Raw genomic sequence first — 20,034 nt, 5'->3', positions numbered from 1 at the left:
CTACATTTTCAACTTACCTCCCTCTCCCTACTTCTTCATCCTGCTTTTCTTACATAGAGCTGGTAATTTTGCAGTAATTTCTTAAAAGGAAAAAAAGTAACCCATACTGTATCTGTTGGTACTTGGTAGTCTGCTGAGAGAGTTTTACTGACCTTTACTTTCTTCTCTCCTCAGCAATGCACTCAGAAATTGGGCTAAAGATTTAGATATACCAGACTGACTGATATCTACAAATGCTTTGTGATGGGCTGAGAAGACCCTAAAGCAATAAATATTTTACAGTAATGGGAAAAATTTGGCTCTATATTTTCTCTCTCCTTGTCTTTTAACTCCTTATCGAAATAATTTCTTAGTTGTTTATGCTTTCTGTATTTGCATCACAGATCAACCAACAGTTCTTAACAAGGTGCCTCAAACAACTTTGAAGTGCTTGATTCTGAACGTTTTGCTGGCTTTGTGTAAGTCAGGAGGATTTCCACTAAAATGAACTGACAAATTTATCTTTGTAGTTAACAATGACCATATCCAGGCTAAAGAAAAGTAAGTAAAATTTTAATAACATAAGGTGATGCAACAATAGCGATGTAAGTGTGGAGACCTCAAGAGGCTAAAAAAAAAATCATTGCAAGTCATTTGTGAATAAATCGCAGCCTATAATACATGCTAATAAAAGTTGACATCTCCTGCCAAAATGAAAATGTTACACGGTATCAGTCAGTGTCGACATCTGTCCTGATCATACGGGTCAAGGAGATCATGTTTTAAATTCCAGGGAGTAGCTCAAGCATGTGAAAACACAGATGTATGGACTTGATGAAGGAAGGGAGGGCATTGGAATGGAGCAGCACACTAGATAAGCGAGTGTGCTATCGGCAACACATCTGTTCATAGGTCTTTAATTAGGGCACCGTGTCTTTATCATTCCTCATGTATTGGGAATATTCTCATTTGTCTCAGGCCTGGCAGCCTACTGTGCCATAACCTCTCTATTATGGACTCAATCTAACGGGAACAACTGGATGGAGCTGGTGTTTTGCAAAATGGCAGGACGGGCATATGGGGATTCGTAGATGCGAAATGAAGTAACAGCAACTCTGCCATTTTTCGTTGGCCTTGGTCCCATGGAAAAGCTGTGGATATTTGAAATGTAGGGCAGCAGTGCGAAGCATAGATGCCTGAGGTGAGAGAGCCAGACCTTTTAAGGGTCACAGAATAAAGTTTTGTGATGCAACGTCCCCTGCATGAACAACACCCAGGCGTCCTGGAAGCTAGCAGAAGCGAGGAGGTAGCTAGGAAGCAGTTTTTCTGCTCTGTTTATCTGGCCTTACTCTATGTACTACCCAGGAATTGTTTGATTTTAACCTTCAATGGTACAGCATGGCTTGGGTTGTTCATAGTAAAAGAAAAATGATACTTACTAAGCAAATAATGTATCTGTATAAGTGAATTCTGCTGCCGAAGCTTAAGATACAATTCCATAAATGTGACCCACAGTATTTCAGCATGTCTTTCTTTTAGCATCTCACTACTCATAGGTTACTTGGCTCCCTGTGGGTTCTTCCAGTTTGCAGTATTAGTTTTGGACGTTGCAGCACAAAGAGAGTGATTATTATCATGCAAGTGATAATGGAGTTGATTAAAAGTACAGAAGAAATTATTTGTGAGGGCTCATTTACATAATGGCAATTATCTTAAGCCTTCATACTGACATTTCAGTTGTTTTATGCATGCAAAATATTGAAACTGCTGCCCTTATGTGTACTTTGTAACTTCTGTTTACCAGTCAACAAGCTGAGTAGCAGTGTGGATGCTTACAGGTTCTACTGATGCCCTCCTGTGGATGTCTCGCTAGATCACTCTAGTTTGCAGTTGAAGACATGGTTGAGTTTTATTGTTAATTTAATAATAATTTTTTTCTGTGACATCCATTAATGGGCAAAAAAGTTTGACTATGTGGGATACCAAAAGTATTTTTGCTTTCCATTCTCTGTGGAATGGTTCTTGACTATCTCTTTTTTGTATCTAGCATTTGAAACTATTGTTGACGTATTGGGTATAGCATCACACTAACCAGTTTACTTATTTTTGTGGGATTCCTGAGACCCAAGAAAATTTTCATTCCATTATTAATGTCCTAATAATAACTACAATATAACAATGACCTAATTGGTTTGCCAACATAGAGCAACCTAAACATCATACACTGATTTTTCTGCCTCTGTGGATGAAAATAATTATATAGTAACTATCTAAGAGTCCATCTGCACCCCCGAGTCACTGAAAGTTAGTGTAGAGATGCTGGAACTGTGACAGCTCAGATACTGTGACCTGACTAGTTACGGCTACAGAGACCTTAGGAAGGGCTTGATTTGTTTTGCTTCTTGGCAGGGTAAGTTAACTCTCACAAAAGTCTTCATTGTAAAAGACATCCTAATGCTGACCCACATTTTTTTAGATCATAGTTGTCAAAGAAGATTTCAAAAGGCAATGACAGACCAGATAAGTGTAACAATAGCATAGAGCCACAGCGGTGCTGGAGCAACTGTTCCTGTTGGCCATATAAACACTCTCACCTTTTGGCTGGGGCACTCAGAGAACCCAAGTTCCAGGTCTTGTTCCAAAGACCCCTTGCGTGGACTTTTCTAATGACACAGAAAAAGTCTCTTGCTGGTGGAGGGGCCTGGCACCCAGGACAAGTGTCACGGCCACTAATTAAAACTATGCTGCCAGGGTTAATGGACAGGTAGGAGGGTTAAGTTTGTGACTTTCACAGTTACTTTTTTGCCCTAGACCCTTAAGTCCTGCTAAGTTGGGCACTTAACATGTTTTTTGTACCTCTAGCATGCACTGAGATTTTCAAATACAACTACACAGTGTCGAGACCTAAGTACTGTTCAGAGCTAGGCTTTTGCATTATTTGAGTGTGCTTGAAAAATTGGTTCTAGGTCTCTGACGGTAAACAGAGACTAATAACTCCTACTCCTTTGAGTTTGTACGTTTTATAGAAGGGTATGTATTTTCTGGGTCAGAGGGAAAGCTTTGCTCAGACATCTTAGGCGTGGAGCAAACTGATTTCATTTCACATCTAATGTGTATATTATTTAAGACTTCCTTGAAATACCTACTTCATTTTGTTCCTGATATTATTTGATCTTATCATCATTGGACTTGTATACAGTGGGAAATTACAGTTGTTAGAACTCACTAATTAACATGATTAACTAAGCACATAGTGCAGATAAGGACATTTGTTTGGTGTCACGACAGCTGGTCACTGCCTACATTAGGTGTGTGTCTAGGCTGGAGATTTCTCCTCTGACTAAACCAGGTAACAGGTCGCTGGTTGAGCTGGGTGATGTGAGTGTGAACGGTGGGCAAAGCACTCCAGTACTCTTTGTGCTTGTACACCTCCGCACCGAGTGCCTGCCACAGATTTATTCGAAATTTTGCACGTAAGAACTGAAGGACCAGCAGTCCTAGTGCTTGTAAATGAAGATATTTCCTAGCATTTTTCGATCTTGTTTCCTGTTCGGTTTTTATTAGGAAACTGAATTTACCTGGCACACTGAGCCCTGGAGTGTTCAGTCACGCCTTTCCTTTGCAGTAGAGGACAGAAAACATACCTTTTACTCTGCTTTTACAGCTTCAGTCTTTTGGAAATAGCTGATCAATACTCTGATCTGCATTGTGTAAGCTTGCTTCAGAATTCCCATTAGTTCTGTGCATTTTGGATTTTAGTTCTAGGGTTGCTGGGCTATAGTATCATCTCACAGTTTTCACTTTCTTACTACTTCTTTTTATTCTTTGTAATGTCTAAAAGATAAAACCTGAAAAAAATCAGATTAGAATAAATGTTTAAAGATACGCCTCCTTCTTTTACACGTTTGAAATTAGGTTGTGCTTAGAAAGTGATTATTTTCAATAAAATGTTTACTTTCTGTTTATATTGAAAGCGGATAGATTTAAAGATTTAAAATAGTCTACTTATTTCACCTATAAACATAGATAGCTCGGGATCTTTCTGATTGCTGAATATGAATACTAATAATGTGAATGGACTAATGTTTCCGAAATAATTATGAATATTTTGCTAAATAGCCAATATCTGCTTGCAGTTGTACAGATTTTCAGTAGAAAACAGATTTACACAAACTAAAGGGCAAAAATAGCTTGGAAGCAGATTTTGTCACTTTAGTCATGAAAGACCGTTATCACCTTACTCAATTTGGGCTAAAAAAAACCCTACAAAAAGTGGAGAATGCAAGCAAATAAAAGCAAAAGTAAAGCCTAGTATATCCAGCTTTTATTTTTCTGTGCGCATATTCTATTTTTTTCTTCTAGGAAGAAAATGAAAAAAAACTTTATTAGTCAATCACCTTTTAAACACCTTTTCTTCAAATCTTATAAAACTTCTTCCCATTTTTATTTCCCTGGTCTTTTTTAGCTCCGTCTTGCTTTTATTGCAGTTCTGTAATGTATTTTGGAACAGGACATGATGTATCTGCGCATTAGAAGTGAAAATTTCTGTGTATAAGTAAAGAAGTTATTGGGGCACACTTCTGAAAACAACTTACAACTCTCAATTTATTGATAATTTAATACAGTGAACACAGAGATTATGGTAGGCATTCCACAAACAACTACATCCAGTGCCTGAGAGCTTGTGTTTCTTTAGTCTGTTATTTAGGATCTGAGCTAAGCTGGTTCAGCTACAGAGAGCAGGACAGCTGGGAATTCAGGACAGTTGGCAATTTGGGACATCACACGTGACGATGGTGGGTCAGGTGGGTTTGCGCTGCATAAGGCAGGTGTTTTTATGGCCTGAGAACATGTTTGGCTCGGTGTATGATGAAGCTATTCTAGACATGAGACCTGGTGCCAACCTCACGTTACGCAAGTTTTACGTTGGTAAAATGGGTGAACTTTGGTAAACTCACACCTAATTTACTGCAGCGTGCTAGTGGATGTAGTTGAGGAAGGAACAAATTTAAACGGGAGTGCAACTGGGCCAGGCAAAAGCTTGTAGACCAAATCTAGGCCAAGTCATAAAGCAGTGTCTTGAAGGCAAAATATAGAAACTCAGGTTCCTTCTTTGTCTCTTTGATGTGCGCTCTGTGCTTTTGTGAGTGGCTAACGAGCGCTGTGTAGTGCTGCCAATATTGAATGTTGCTGATTTTGCACAGAATTACAATATATGACCCACTGAAAGGATCAGGCTGAAGAAGAAATAATAGCAAAGAGGATAAGCAGCTCAGGCACTTGTCTTTGTGCAGGATTGCTGGGTGTTCACCTTACTTTTGACCTTGGCATAATAGTTGAAATAATTAGTGTATATTGCAGATACTGTGGGTGATGAAGGCATTCAAAAGCAGTTTTTATTTGGTGTGATTTAAAGAATGCAGTCACGGCATTCCCTGAATCTGGGTAGGAGGCATCCTCACTTAGCTTACAATTATATTTCTCAGTATTTCTGGGTTTGTAGTTTTAGTTGAAATTCCATAGTTATTGGTTGATTATTTCAAGTTAGTTCAGAGCCAAATGAAATCCCAGGTGATTTCAAAGAAGGAATTTCACATCAGTAAAATGTGAAGACAGACATTCACAGACAGGGAGGTGGAGGGCTGAAGCTCTTGCCTTGCAAACAGACTGAGCATGTGGGGCTGGTTCAGCCCTGGAGAAGAGATGGCTCTGGGAGGATCAACTACAGCGCCCCAGTACCTACAAGGGGATGATCAAGAAGGCAGAGCCAGGCTCTTCACAGTGCCACATGGTGTGAGGACTTGAGACAACAGACACAAGTTGCAATGAGAGAGGATCAGAGTGGATATAGGGAGGAGCTTTCTCCCCATGGGGCAGTGAGGCAGGCTGCCCGGGGAGGCTGTGCCGGCTCCAATCCGGCACATGTTTCCAGATTAGACTGGACTCAGCCCTGAGCAACCTGGTGTGACCATGCAGTTGGCCCTGCTGTGAGCAGGAGTTTGGACTAGAGACCTCCTGGGCTCCTGCTTAGCTTGGATTGTCCAATGATCATAAGATCCTATATCCACATTGTGTATGTGAACCAGGGCTCTGACCTGCTGTGTGAGCTGTCTTGGACAGTATGTCCCAAAATTTCGTTTGAAAAACAAAATGGGGCTCTTCAAGCTCACTTCCATGGGCTTTCTAAAGGAAGGAGAGGCTTGCATTACTGCGGACACAGACTGATTAGCTGTGAAGGTCAGGGTACTGATCAGTTGTATCTTTGTATTTGAGTTCCATACTTTGTCCAGTTGAGAGGTTCACTTAGGAGTAATGAAGTAGAATTTTATAAGACTACTTTGGGGTTTTTCTTGGACTGGGATTTTATTTTTTTTCTCATTTTCCAAAAAATAGTAGAGGGTTAAAGGTTTGTTATTGTAATTTTTGTGAACTGGAGTAATTTTATAATTTTTCCTCTTGAGTCATCGTGATGCAGACACTTAGTGTAACAGCTTGAGGAAGGCTTGATGAGAAAGTTGAGTTACTCACAATGATACTTGGACTTTCCTAGCTGTGGGAGTCCTGCTTAAAGCGGGACACAAGGTAGTGGACAGTCATAAAGGTCATGATAGGGAATGCCATGGCCCAGGCCTGCTAATGAAATAGGATGGATGTAAGTTCAAATAGAGACGTGGTACATTCAGTGTGGGTTCAGTGTGGCTCCTTCAAGTACTTCCCACACCTGGAAGTTGTATCAAAGTCACTTTGATAAAAGGGAACTGTGCCCCTTTGTTCAATGTAAAGGTACCTCTTTGCATATGTTTTAAATCAGTGTGGCACAGTATAGTTGCAGAAATATATATATAAGAATGGGATCTTATCACTCTCATTAAAGCCTGGATTTTTTTTTTTTAAGTACTCATTTTCCCTTCATTTGTTTCAGTATCTGACTTTTTATAGTAGAGCAATGAGTTGCTTCTCTTTTGTTCCCAATGTGTGTTCAGTCCATCCTCTAGATCCACTCAAATCAGTGGTTTTCTGTCCTTCACTATTTGTGGACCCCCTGGATCTCTTAAAGAAGTAAAAATTTTGGTTTTTTTAGGGAAATTGTGATGTGCCATGCCTAGTTATCTTTCACAGATTCTGCAGAGATAACTGCTGGACCCCTGTTGTCTTGGTTGGACCGGTATGGTGCAGATTTGAAAACTGCCAGATCCAGATTTTTTAAATAAATGAATCACTGTTGGACTTTAAATTTCCCAACATATTTTGATGTGTTCTTAATACCAAGCTTTTATTTTCCACTTATGAGTGCAAGGATTTTACTGTTTAACATAGTAGTATTGTAAAGCAAATGCAGACCATTTGGTACAGCTGCATGGTCTACCAATATCCAGGGAAGAGTTTTTAATCTCTGTGATGGACCTTCTGCCTGCTGCTGCCACTCGGACACCCTGGTGCTATGGCATTGCCTGACCCATGTGCAGCTTGCCTCTTCCTTTTTATGCTGTGTAACTGCTTGCATGATTTGGCCAGCTTCCATAATCTGACTGGCAAGCAGGAGGTTAAAAGGATGTGAGTAGTCCTTAAGCTTATCCCTTTACAGCCTAAAAGAGGCACCATTAAAGGGAATTTGAACCCAAAGGGTTTGTTTCAGCTAGGAATTTCAAAGTTTTAATGTTTGAAATAGGCATCCTGTCCTCCTTTGCTAGCTGAGGTTATGACGATTTTTAATACCGCATTTCACGTGCTTTCTTCTCACCTATTGTCAATTAAAGTACACTTAAAATACTCCACAATAATGAATTCAAAAGATGTCTTTTGCTTGCTTGCTTTTCTTTTTTAATCTATTCAATCAGCTTATTTTTTGAGGAGTGGAGAGATGTATCATAAGGTAGTCTGTTGGTATGATAGGCACTTGGAGGTGGCTGCTTGTTAAACTGCTAAATAAAAATGTAATTTGGGATGATTTTCTGCTTCTTGTGGAACTGCCCTCTGCTTGGCTATTGCTGTATTATCTCTACCAGAATGATTAATCCCTTTTGGCCTATAAAACTGCATATTTTTACCTTTGGAATACAACAGATTGTACCAGATGACAACCTCTATCCATAGATAACATCAATATGTATATCATCAGGAGAAAAGTATAGATGTCTTAAATACAGCTTAATATTGATTTGTTTACTCAGTTATGTTATCAGTTCTCTTATTTATCATTTGCATTCTTGATTATGAGAAATATTTTGTGAGTAAACAGTCTCTCACATACCTCCTTCATTTCTAGGACTCCAGGTTTATCAAAGGTAAAAGAAGCTTTTGGTGATGTTAAGATTTTTCCACTTGTTAAAATTTGAAATTGAGTCACTTAAATGATAATGAATCAAGTACTAATGGGAAATAAATTTCCTCATCAGCTGAAATAGTAAGATAGGTAATGCTATGGTAATATAAACCAGGTTCTGTCACACACTACTTCTTACTGCAGTGATGTTTAATTCTTTGCTGAAACACAGGAGTTGTACTTTTCAGAAAGTTTTACATAAAGCTAAACCACAGGGAAATAGTATGTACAGTTTTGATAATTGAACATAATTAAATTTCAATCAATTTTCAAACAGTAAATGAGAAATATTTATACAAACAACAGATTGTTAAGTGGTAAGGGACAATGAAATGTATCTGGAGTAAAACAAATAAAGAAATACAATTCTAGTATTCTTTAGCTTGCTTCCCAACTTTGCTACTGGTATGCATTTAAAATTAAGTGTAAGATCTCAGTATAGTTCAAAAGACTACATACACATTCAAAAGACTAAGTTGTAGGTAGAAGTAATAACGTTTATAGTACCAAAGTAGTTAAAAAAATCAGATAAGCTTTTATGCACCAAAAATAGAAGCCCCAAGCTTTAAAGCTTACTACAATTTGAGAACAATCGCTGAGAGATTAATTGGATTTTTAATAGTTAGACCATCTCTGAAAAAAAGTTAGTTGACAGAAGTACAGTTGAGGTGATGCTAGTCATTAGGGAGGAAAGAGGGATATTAAGGTGGCAGCCAGTAGTTTGTCTACTATAGTTTGTAGAACCAGGAGAAGTTTGTTGGAGTCACCAGAACATAGTATGAAGTCAGTTCCTTCCATTGAATCTGTGTTCTTGCACACACGGCTTTTGGATTTTCCTAGACTGCCTAGTGTTAGAGCCGTTGTCTAAATAGCAGCTCTTGCCTCAGCTGCTGTTAGAACAGAAATGTAGAGTTTGTAATTGATTCTTGCAGTTGACACATCTCTCATATCTGGGATAATCAATCAGTGAGTCAACTGGGCTCAAATCCTATCCCACCCATTTTGTCATTTGCTTAGCTTCCAGAGGATAACTGGGTATTACTTGTGTAATGTAAAGCTCCTGGCTTTAAAAGGGCTCTGACCTACTCCTCCTCTGCCATTCCTCCCTGTGGAGGAGTCCAGGCTGTTCAACTTGCTCTGTGCTCCGCAGCTACTCCATCGAGCCCCCAGGTCACCTTCCTCCTGCCTCCCTTCCTTTCTGTAGGCTGGCAAAGTCAGATGTGGGTAATGATAGCAGAATAAATGCACCACATTTGTGTCTGATCATCAGTGATAGCCTGATGTACTGGTAGGAGAAAAGGGTCCTTGTCCACCTGTGCTAAATCACAGTTTGTCTGTGATAAGTTACCTGTGCTTTACCTTTGTATCACGAGGTGAATCTACCATTTCTTTGTTGATTTAGGTTGTTTGAGCTCTTGACTTGATTGGAAAAATACTTCATTCTTTGCTTGGCGAATGCAAGTCTAGTGGTTACTCACAGCAAACTGTTTTGTGAAAGCTGTTTTTTCCCTCTTTCTTAGGTTTCCTTTATGACAGCCTTTCCTTGAGCATCTGAGCAACCTTTCCCCGCATGACAAGGCAATAATGGAGAGTCCCTTCCGGCCTCTCTGGCAGCTTCGGCTTGGGTAGCCAGTGTGATGTAAGGAAAAAGCGGATGTCACTCCACATCCCAGACCGATGCTTCTTTTATCATTACCAATTTACATCACGTTTGCAAACTTTTCCTGCGGGAATTTATCCCTCTGACTCTAGTATTCTCTTCTTAGATGGGCTACAGCCCGCTCATGCCTCCTTACCCACTTTTACAGGTGTTGTCCAGGTCTTTCCCTCTAGCTCTTCTCCTCTGTCCTTGCACGTGAGTCTCTGCAGGCCCTGCTGGGGCTAAAGTTGCCTGAGAGATCTATCAGCAGCAGCTGCTGGGGGGTCTGTCCTTTCCTCATGCCAAGGGGCACATGACAACCTGTTATTCCATTTGCTGCTGAGGTTTTTGGGGCATCTCCTAGAGAGCGTGCCAGACGTGGAGGACTGGGCTTAGCCTACAGCCTGGATGAAAGGTGAAGTACATCTTGCCAATGGCCATTGAGGAGGTTAGAACTGAAGTGTCAAGAGCCTGAGTCATTCTCCTCTGTGCGAACAATGCAGAGCGAGAGCTAGAGCAAGCAGGAGCTGCTTTCCGTGATCTATACCAAGACAGGCTTTTCTTGGGTCATCTTTGAGTGGCTGACAGGGCTGATGCCAGGGCCACTCTGTAGCAACAGCACAATACAAAGGGAAGTTAAATGTAGAGATAAATCTGGGCCACTGTTTCTTTCAAGACTAAAACTCTAAGCTCTCCAGGCCTTTGGACCTGATGTTCTTGTGAGGATGAAACAAACAGAGCAGCTATGAGGTTAGAGAGTCACTCAACATTTGTTCTTCAGAAGGAGCATGGCAGCTGTCGTGCTTTTGTATCAGCAAGACAGTTGAATTTTAGAAAATGAACTACAGGTCTGTCCCTTTTTTTTTTTTTTTTTCTTTTTCTGTATTACATATCTATTTTACCATCATCTGATTTGTTTTAGAGCAAGCCTGTCATTCAAGTGCCACCAAAGAGATTCTGTCTGAGCTCTTGGCATAATCTTTCTTTACCTCTGAGTCAAAGTCTTCTTAAGGTCTGCTTGTTCAGAAGTTTGAGTCAGACTTCAGGGTAAAATTGAAGGTAATCACTGTGCTAAGTTAAATAAGAAAAGCAGCATTTGTCACTGGCACTCATTATGGCAGTTATGTGGTGAAACTAAACAGATTTGCAGAATAATTCAAGTGAATCCACGATGTCACTTTATTCTAAACATAGTGTTTTCTAAAAAAAGTTTCCATCTTAAAATGCACTTCATTGTAATAGGTTTCAGAAAAGCTGTCTGTATGAAATGAAATCATCTCATACCAATATGTCTGTTAATACCATTGATTCTTTTGGATGTTAAAGATAAAAATTCATTTGTTGGTATTAAGTAGCATGTAAGCCTTACAACACTGTGGCTTATTTACAAACCTAGTTGTGATTTTTTTCCATGAAAGAAAGGAGATTTAATAATATTGATGTGAACTCAAAAGTAAAGAAGAGACTCTTTCTGTGTATAAAATATGTTTGCATCTTGTTGCAGGCAGACTTTCTCTCCTCTGCATCCAATTTCTGATACAGGTAAAGTGAGTGGAGGAACAACCTGTTCCTCTGAAATACTGGGAGAAGACGAGCCAGGTGGCTTGAGACATCTTGCTTTCATTTTAGGAGATCTCAATTACTCCTTCAAGTTATTGGAGACCAATTAATAATGAAATTGAGATGTAGTTTTCCAGCAATTTTTTGTAAAATTTGCAAATAACTTTCTATAGAAAGACACCCTAAGATGTAGTTTTTAAGAATGTTTTTCTTGGCTCTGCTTTTCAGAGTTAGAGAGAAGCTCTTGCTAGAGGTATGTTTAAAATATTTAGCAAGCAGATGTGAGCTTACTCCATTCATTCTTTGATGCATTCCAGGTGCACAGTACAGTACCCAAAATAACAAATCCCGCCATACCTGGTCAGTTCCTTGGCAGCCCTGAGAATGGACAGAGTGGGTTGATGTGTGCCTGTAAAATGCCACATGAATATGGAAACTCCTTGTCCCCTCCAAAGGTCTGGGATCTGGAAAAAAATAATGGAACAAACTAGATTATAGCTAAATGATCTATTCATTTCAGTGAAGATATGCCATAATTCTCTTAATTTATTTCCTAGAGGAAAGTAATTACATTTAATTTAGTCACGACAAAATACAACAGCTTTTATAACGGATAAGTCCTGTTTATTTCTGTCTAGAGATTCAAAACGTTATTTTACAGAATAGTGATCTTTTGTTTGGGTAGAAACCCTTAAACACATAGGCATATGAGATGAGAAAGTTTTGTTTTCATTTTTAAAGACTATCAATGTTAAATAACTTTCTTAGGGGGATTTTTAAATTGTTGCATTAAAAACTTTTCATGAAGCATTCAAGAAATAAATTGGCATTGAACTATTGAAATTGCTCAGATAGCATAAAAATGGAAGTGAATTGCAAAGGGTGAGAATTTCCAGAGAGATTAAGAACATGAAATCTGACTCTAAATGTAAAATTTCTGAGATTTTTGGAATAATACTATGAATATCTATTTCAGAAATTCAGAAAATGCTGTATACTTAACTTCCTGGGCCTTTTTTCAGGTCTCTCCTTTGTAAAGAAAAGGTTTAGAGAGAGAGAGAGAGAAAGGAAGAGCTCTGTCCTTTAATAATGATGGTGCAGGGAAGGAATTCAGTTTTCTGCTCTTTCTGTCTGTCATCTGAATTGCTGCCGAACAGATAATAATGAACACTGGATACTTTTTGTTTCTGGATTAGTCCTTCCACTTGGCCATCTATCTCAAATTCCCTATTAATTTCATGATGAAGTTCATAACTGGAGGCTTAGACCGATTTCTGTTTGTAGATATGCTTATGTGACACCTGCTTGCTATGTTGGAAATCCATGATTGTGTCCAAATATAGAGTCTGTTGGTTTCTCATACCATGATAGATCTAATCTTTTTTATGCACAAGAGTACTGTTAGGATTTGTTAAAAACATAAATATTTTAAGAGATCTGATAAAAATTATTGCCTGTAAATTGCAAGCAGTCACCAGTTTGCTTTGCCTCTGCTTTTCAGCCTCTCGCTTTATTCACTCAGCCCAACTTTAGCTTTGTCTGCTTGTTAAATCATCTCCAGCTTTGACACAGAACCTTTTCCTCTGCGACAGACTGTCATCCTGTCTTTATCTGTGAGCCTAGTAATGCCACCAAACAGAATGTAATTATTTCATACCTCACTTATAGTATCTTAATTTTACTTTATAATATTGTCTAGTATTCGTTCTAATATTCATTAATTAAAGTCAGAAATGATTTTTGAGTCTGATTATAAGATGCCTTGTAAAATAAAATACAGTTATTCTGAACTGTGTTATTTCATTTGCTACTCTTACTCATAAAAAAGTATCAAACATGGCATTCTCTTTTTAAACGCATGATGGTTAATGTTTCTCATGTAAGAGAAGGCTCCGGGGAGACCCCATAGCAGCCTTCCAGTACCTAAAGGGGGCCTACAGGAAAGCTCGAGAGGGACTTTTTGCAAGGGCGTGTAGTGATAGGACAAGGGGCAATGGATTTAAACTGAAAGAGGGCAGATTTCAATTAGATCTAAGGAAGATAATTTTTCACTCTGAGGGTGGTGAGGCACTGAAACAGGTTGTCCAGAGAAGTTGTGGATGCGCCATGCCTGGAAGTGTTCAAGGCCAGGTTGGATGAGGCTTTGGGCAACCTGATCTAGTGGGAAATGTCCCTGCCCATGGCAGGGGGAGTTAGAACTAGATGATGCCATCTTCACTAGATGATGGCATTCTGGGGTGTATTAGAAGGGGTGTGGTTAGCAGGTTGAGGGAGGTTCTTCTCCCCCTCTACTCTGCCCTGGTGAGGCCGCATCTGGAATATTGTGTCCAGTTCTGGGCCCCTCAGTTCAAGGACAAGGAACTGCTTGAGAGAGTCCAGCACAGGGCCACGAAGATGATGGAGTGGAGCATCTCCCTTATGAGGAAAGGCTGAGGGAGCTAGGTCTCTTTAGCTTGGAGGAGAGAAGACTGAGGGGGAACCTCATTAATGTTTAAGATTGTGGAGTCTTTTTCTCTGGAGATGTTCAAAACTTGCCTGGATGTGTTTTGTGTGATCTGATGTAGGTGGTCCTGCTCCGGCAGGGGGATTGGACTAGATGATCCTTTGAGGTCCCTTCCAATCCCTAACATTCTGTGATTCTGTGATCTTTAAGGTCCCTTCCAACCCAAACCATTCTATGATTCTATGAATAAACAGCTAGGTATGAAAGTAAGTCTAAATTGAAAAGTTTTCCTCATAAAATGATTAAGTTTTGAATTGGTAACCTTAAAACTTATGAAGATTTCTTATCTGGTAAACTAAACTGAGCTTCTTGATTTGTAGTCCTTGAGGAACTAAGAGGGGAAGAAAAAGATCTAGATATTCTTTATTAAGAAAGGCAAAAATGATTCTGTAGTTGAGACTCAGATGATCTGAATAGACTTTGTAAAAGCTTCTTTAAATGATGGAATAAATATATATTAGTGTATGCTGAAATCTGTAAGGCAAGATCTCTTAAAGGGGATATGTAGAATGATCTATATTCAGAATTGTGTGTCACAGTTTAAAAGAACTATTAGCTGAAGTGCTAAAATGATCTAAAATGTGTACAAGATAATAATATATTATTGACTTTCCTGCAGACCAGTCCAGAGATAAATCATCTGTTAAAACTTCTGGATATCTTTGTCTTTAATTCTGATATGTCACCACTAAGAGCTTTCTGCTACTGTCTGTGTCACTGGTGTAAGATTTATTACCTATATTTACAGTGATAAAAGTCTTTTGGAAATTTTTTTTAAGAATCTCAAAACTGCTACTGCCTCATAACTAAAGTAAGATATAGTAGCTTTTTTGAAGTCATGAATATTTTGATTATTAAGAAGTACCTTCAGATTAACAAAGTGCTATTTATACATGCAGACACAACCTTTGCTTGCCTGAATATTTCTGCTTTTTTTTCTTTTTTTTTTTTTTTTCCCCAGGGCACAATATAGAACTATGATAGCAACCGGAGGAGTCATAACAGGACTGGCTGCCTTGAAAAGGCAAGACTCTGCCAGATCTCAGCAACATGTAAATCTTGCCACAGCACCAGCTTCTGAGGAGAAGAAACCAGTTAGACGCCGGCCCAGGGCAGATGTAGTGATTGTCAGGGGCAAAATCCGTCTCTATTCTCCATCGGGATTCTTCCTTGTTTTGGGAGTGCTTATCGCGTTCTTGGGAATTGCAATGGCCATCCTGGGATACTGGCCCCAAAAGGAACAACTTTTAGGATCTGAAGATAATCTGTCTGTAAATGAAACCCAGGTCCTGAGAAGCCAAGGAAGCGTTTTACTGCGTTTCTTTGAACAGCATATGCACTCGGATAAGATGAAGATGCTGGGTCCGTTTACTATGGGCATCGGAATCTTTATTTTTATTTGTGCAAATGCCATTCTGCATGAAAACCGTGACAAGGAAACAAAAATCATACACATGAGAGACATATACTCCACTGTAATAGATATCCACACCCTGAGGATCAAGGAACAAAAGCAGCTGAACGATGCCTTCACTGGCTTGTTGGGGGAGGGAGAACTCAGGCACAGTGGGGGCTCGTGTGCATCACGGCTGGCTGCGAACACGGTTGCGCCTTTCTCTGGCTTCAAGGGTAATTTTAGAATGGACAGTTCTGCTGAAGAAGATGAGATTACCCTAAATGAAGACAGGACCACTGGCAGCCTCATGCCGCCCCTGCTGACTGAGCAATCTGGCTCAGTCTTTGGACTTTACCACCACTCAAGCAAGGCTTCAGATGACAAAAACACTAGCTCTCTAAAGTGTGAAACAAAATCCATTGTGTCATCTTCCATTAGTGCTTTCACACTGCCAGTGATCAAACTGAATAACTGCGTTATTGATGAGCCCAGTATAGACAACATAACTGAGGACTCGGAGATCACTCGGAGTCGGTCTAGAAATCTGTCGATGGATTCTCTGGCCATTCCTCTAACTGATACCAATGAATCCTACAGACCAGCTGCTACCATGCTGCCACGGCACAATTCGTTTGTGGACACTCCGTCTGATCAGTGCAAATCTTCTATGACTCTCGGACCAAGCGCAGGAAAGCTTTTATCACCTGGTGCTGCCAGGAAACAGTTTGGGTCCAACACTTCTTTGCATCTTCTGTCTTCACATTCGAAGTCCCTGGACTTGGACAGGGGTCCGTCTACGCTCACTGTCCAAGCTGAACAAAGGAAACACCCCAGCTGGCCCAGACTGGATCGGAGCAACAGTAAAGGATACATGAAACTAGAAAACAAAGAGGACCCCATGGATAGGTTACTTGTGCCACAAGCGGCAGTCAAGAAAGACTTTACTAATAAGGAAAAGCTTCTTATGATATCAAGATCTCACAATAATTTGAGTTTTGAACATGATGAGTTCTTGAGTAACAACCTGAAGCGAGGAACTTCTGAAACAAGATTTTAATATTTAAACCGCAATTTAGAAGATGTCATACAGTATTTTTTAAAAAACCCACATTTTGACAAGTGTTTCCTTTTCAGTGAGACTAGTACAAGCCTGTTTTTAACCAAATGCTTAATAGCCCATTAAAATTGGCTTGTGTGAACAGAGATCTTCATCTTTGTAACGCCAACAGTTTTTTGTCTTAGTAACATAACGGCTGCAATACTGTACATTATCATTGCTCAGAGAGTTTTGGTACAACTGATTCCTATTTTTCCCCAAGTTGTTATTTCTTTTATTCTATATAAGCATGTTACTTTTTATCAATTCGACTTCAGAAGCCTGCATTAGAAAAAAAGCTCCATTTACCTTTTAGTTCTGTTTATTTAGTGATTGCAAGAGTCTAAAAAACAGTGCTTGCAGTCTAGAATGGGAAGTGAGTGGGAGCACATACTGGAATTGTCAAATCCAGGCCTTTATCCTAGGTGTTGTCTTTCACATACGGTACATCTCAGTAACTGCCGTCTTGCCATTGTCATTGTGAGAATTTGTTTACATATGGGGTGGGTGGATAGAAAAGAGTGGGTATAATTAAAACCATTTTTGTGACTTCATTGTAATTGGTCAAGTTGAATACCAGTGTTGTGAATTATTAACTATGCTTTGTACAATAATATTTCTACACCCATTGTAATTTAATCCTGTAATTCTGGGAAAACATATATAAAAAGATTTATAAAGAAATCTGAAAATTCTTCTGGGATTAGTTCTCTAAACCACTTTGATTGGCAGCAGTTTTAAAATCAAAATATACAGATTCAATTAAAATCACAGGAGCACGATGAATGCCAACAGGATTTTAGAAACATGGTGTATAATAAGATGATATTTTGTCATGCATCTGAAGAAAATAATGGAAAATGAATATATTGCCTCTCATTACAATAGCTGTAAGCTAAATAACTAGATCTCTATGTTCAAAATACTGATACAAAGCATACAATTAATATGTATACTAACATATCATGAAAGACCCTTGCCTAAATTTTGATTTATCTGTTTCACATAATTATTGGTGTGATGGTTCACTGGAGGCTTAGCTGTGGCAGTTTGCATTACAAGATTTTGCAAAATGAAGTGACATTTAAAACAATGTTTTTGTCAGCAAAGCAAGCTTTACAGTTGACGGTTGTAGGCTGTTGCTAAAGAAAATGAGAATTTGAGTGTGCATACCGGAAGGTTTTCATGTATTTCATTAAGGAATTTAGGCTGTGATCCTGCCATGACAGCCGTGATAGAGAATGTCACTTGGAGCTGCAAGGCTCACCTAACAGGATGTTAGTCTTAATTGCTCGGTTTTGATATAGTCGCTTAACCTAAATACTCAGGAATTATTTTTAATGGCTTTTCCCAAAAAGAATCAAACCTGTTGAAATGTCATTGTTCTTCAATTATTTTGATTATGAAAGATCAAAGGTGAAAATACCCTCTTTTTTTTTTTCTTTTTTTTTTTTCAGTATTCAGCTCCGTATTTTGACTGCGTGATGTTAATGTGTCAGGAGCATTACTTGCTCAGTGAATTGAGGCATAGTGTTAACTGTTAGAACCTCAAGCCCATATATTGTAACAGAGTTGGCTAAATATTTTGCTATGAAGCTTTTAATAACTTTCTGGTTTGTGTTCTTAAGACATTTGCTATTTTTTGAAATAAAATAAAATGTCTATCTACATATATCTGGTTTAAGACCTGTTTTTCCTCTATGATCTCAAATCTCCCATATAAAAGTATAATTAGGTATCATAACATTGTATATAACATCATGCTTAATATCTTAGCCTGCCACTAGATATTGGCATTCATTTCAATGACATCCCTACACATGTAAAGGCTGAATTATTTTTTTTTCCATGTAATGTGAGATGTATTCAAAGTGGTTTTGATATAAGGAGATTTTGTATAAAAAGAACATCCAGTTCTTTTTATAGCAAGTATTATTTTTAAGTAAATATTCTTATAAAAATGGAAAACACTATTAAAGACATGAATAATATAAGCTTTTATTTCCTTAATAGTTACATTAAATCATAACTTACAAGACTGGTTTTTGGGTACCATCATATGTGGGAATAGTGGTCCTTTTGTAAGTATAGCAGGGCATGAGCTTTTAATTTTAATGTAGATACCTGGTACCGAAAAATGTACTCAGTTTGGAAAAATTTACCCACTTGGGAGACCAAGGTAAAGCTACTGACTTAAAGCAAGAAATCAAAATAGCACCATACAAAGAAACTCCGTGGTTGACAGACCAACTACAAAAATATTCCCAAATGACCCAAAAATGGAGTATTTCATTCAGATTATCACAGGACGGTTGAGGTTGAAAGGGACCTCTGGAGGTCATCTTGTCCGACCCCTCCGCTCAAGCAGGGACACTGAAAGCTGGTTGCCCAGGGCTGTGTCCGGACAGTTTCTGAATAACCCCAAGGAGGGGGACCCCGCAGCCTCCCTGGGAGACCTGTGCCAGTGCTCGGTCACTCTCACAGTAAAAGAGTCTTATCTGATGTTCAGAGGGACCCTCCTGTGTTTCAGTTTGTGCCCATTGCCTCTTGTCCTGTCACTGTGCACCTGGCTTTTTTCAGAGTCTGGCTCCTTTATTTTTTTGCACCCTCCTTCAGGTATTTAAACACGTTAATAAGATCCTAAGATCCCCCTGAGCCTTCTCTTCTCTAGGCTAAATAGTCCCAACTCAACCATTCCTCATAGGAGAGATGCTCTAGTCCCTTCATCATCTTTGTGGCCATTCACTTGACTGGCTCCGGTATGTCCATGTCCCTCTTGTACTGAGGTGCTGAGAACTGGACCCAGGACTCCAGGTGTGGCCTCACCAGTGCCGTGTAGAGGGGAAGGATCCCCCAGAGTTCAGCAGGAGGGACTGGCAAATGCTCCAGCTGCTCAGTTGCACATGGCTGAATGGATGGAAAGGTGTTGGCATGATTTTTCTCAGCAGCAAAAGGCGTGGTGTTACCCATCTTGATGGCTGCTCTAATGCTTGAGCTCTGTAAAGGATGGAAAGGCGAGCTGGCACCACCAGCCTGGTTTTGAAAGAAGGTTAAATTTAATGTTATAACAACAAAATTTTTGGGGCTGTCAGTTTTGGAGGTAGGCATCTACATCTGTCTCACCTCATATATTAGCAAAATAATTTTTTTGCAACCCTATCGGAGTACCTTTCTCAGACCTGGAGCTGGTTTTACTTATCCTTAAAATACAGCATTACTTTAGTTTCTGCTGAGTGAAAGTTGGGAAATATTTCTAACCTACAGCAGCAATATTCTCTCTGAAAAGCTTTTCAGGCAGCTTGTAAAGTTCCTGGATTGCTTTAGTCTCATGATCTTAAGTTCTTTCTTTCTATGAGTCTTTTTCTGAGCCTTTCCAAGAACTTCTGCCTTCATCGTCCCAGCACTACCTTCTTTTTCATTAATTTTCCTGCCAAATGCGTCCTCAAGACAAACAAGTAGAAATCTTTTAGCAAGACTGTGTGCATGTGCATATGAGAATGCAAATAGAATAAATGGTCTATTATAATATAGGAGTGCT

At 39.2% G+C, this 20,034-nt stretch overlaps 1 protein-coding gene across 1 annotated transcript in view; it reads left to right on the top strand.

Moving 5' to 3' along the window:
* Nucleotides 1-16,457, top strand: part of TMEM200A (transmembrane protein 200A) — a 56,487-nt gene extending 40,030 nt beyond the window's left edge. The window contains exon 2 of the mRNA XM_086632081.1: nucleotides 14,966-16,457. Coding sequence (XP_086488207.1) covers nucleotides 14,982-16,457 — 1,476 coding nt within the window. The 5' untranslated portion in view covers nucleotides 14,966-14,981. The remainder of the gene's footprint in view (nucleotides 1-14,965) is intronic.
* The last annotated feature ends 3,577 nt before the right edge of the window (nucleotides 16,458-20,034 follow it).

This window comes from Tauraco erythrolophus, chromosome 2 (assembly GCF_009769465.1).
Source record: "Tauraco erythrolophus isolate bTauEry1 chromosome 2, bTauEry1.pri, whole genome shotgun sequence".
NCBI classification, from domain to species: Eukaryota; Metazoa; Chordata; class Aves; order Musophagiformes; family Musophagidae; genus Tauraco; species Tauraco erythrolophus.
This window is presented reverse-complemented; position numbering and strand designations above follow the sequence as displayed.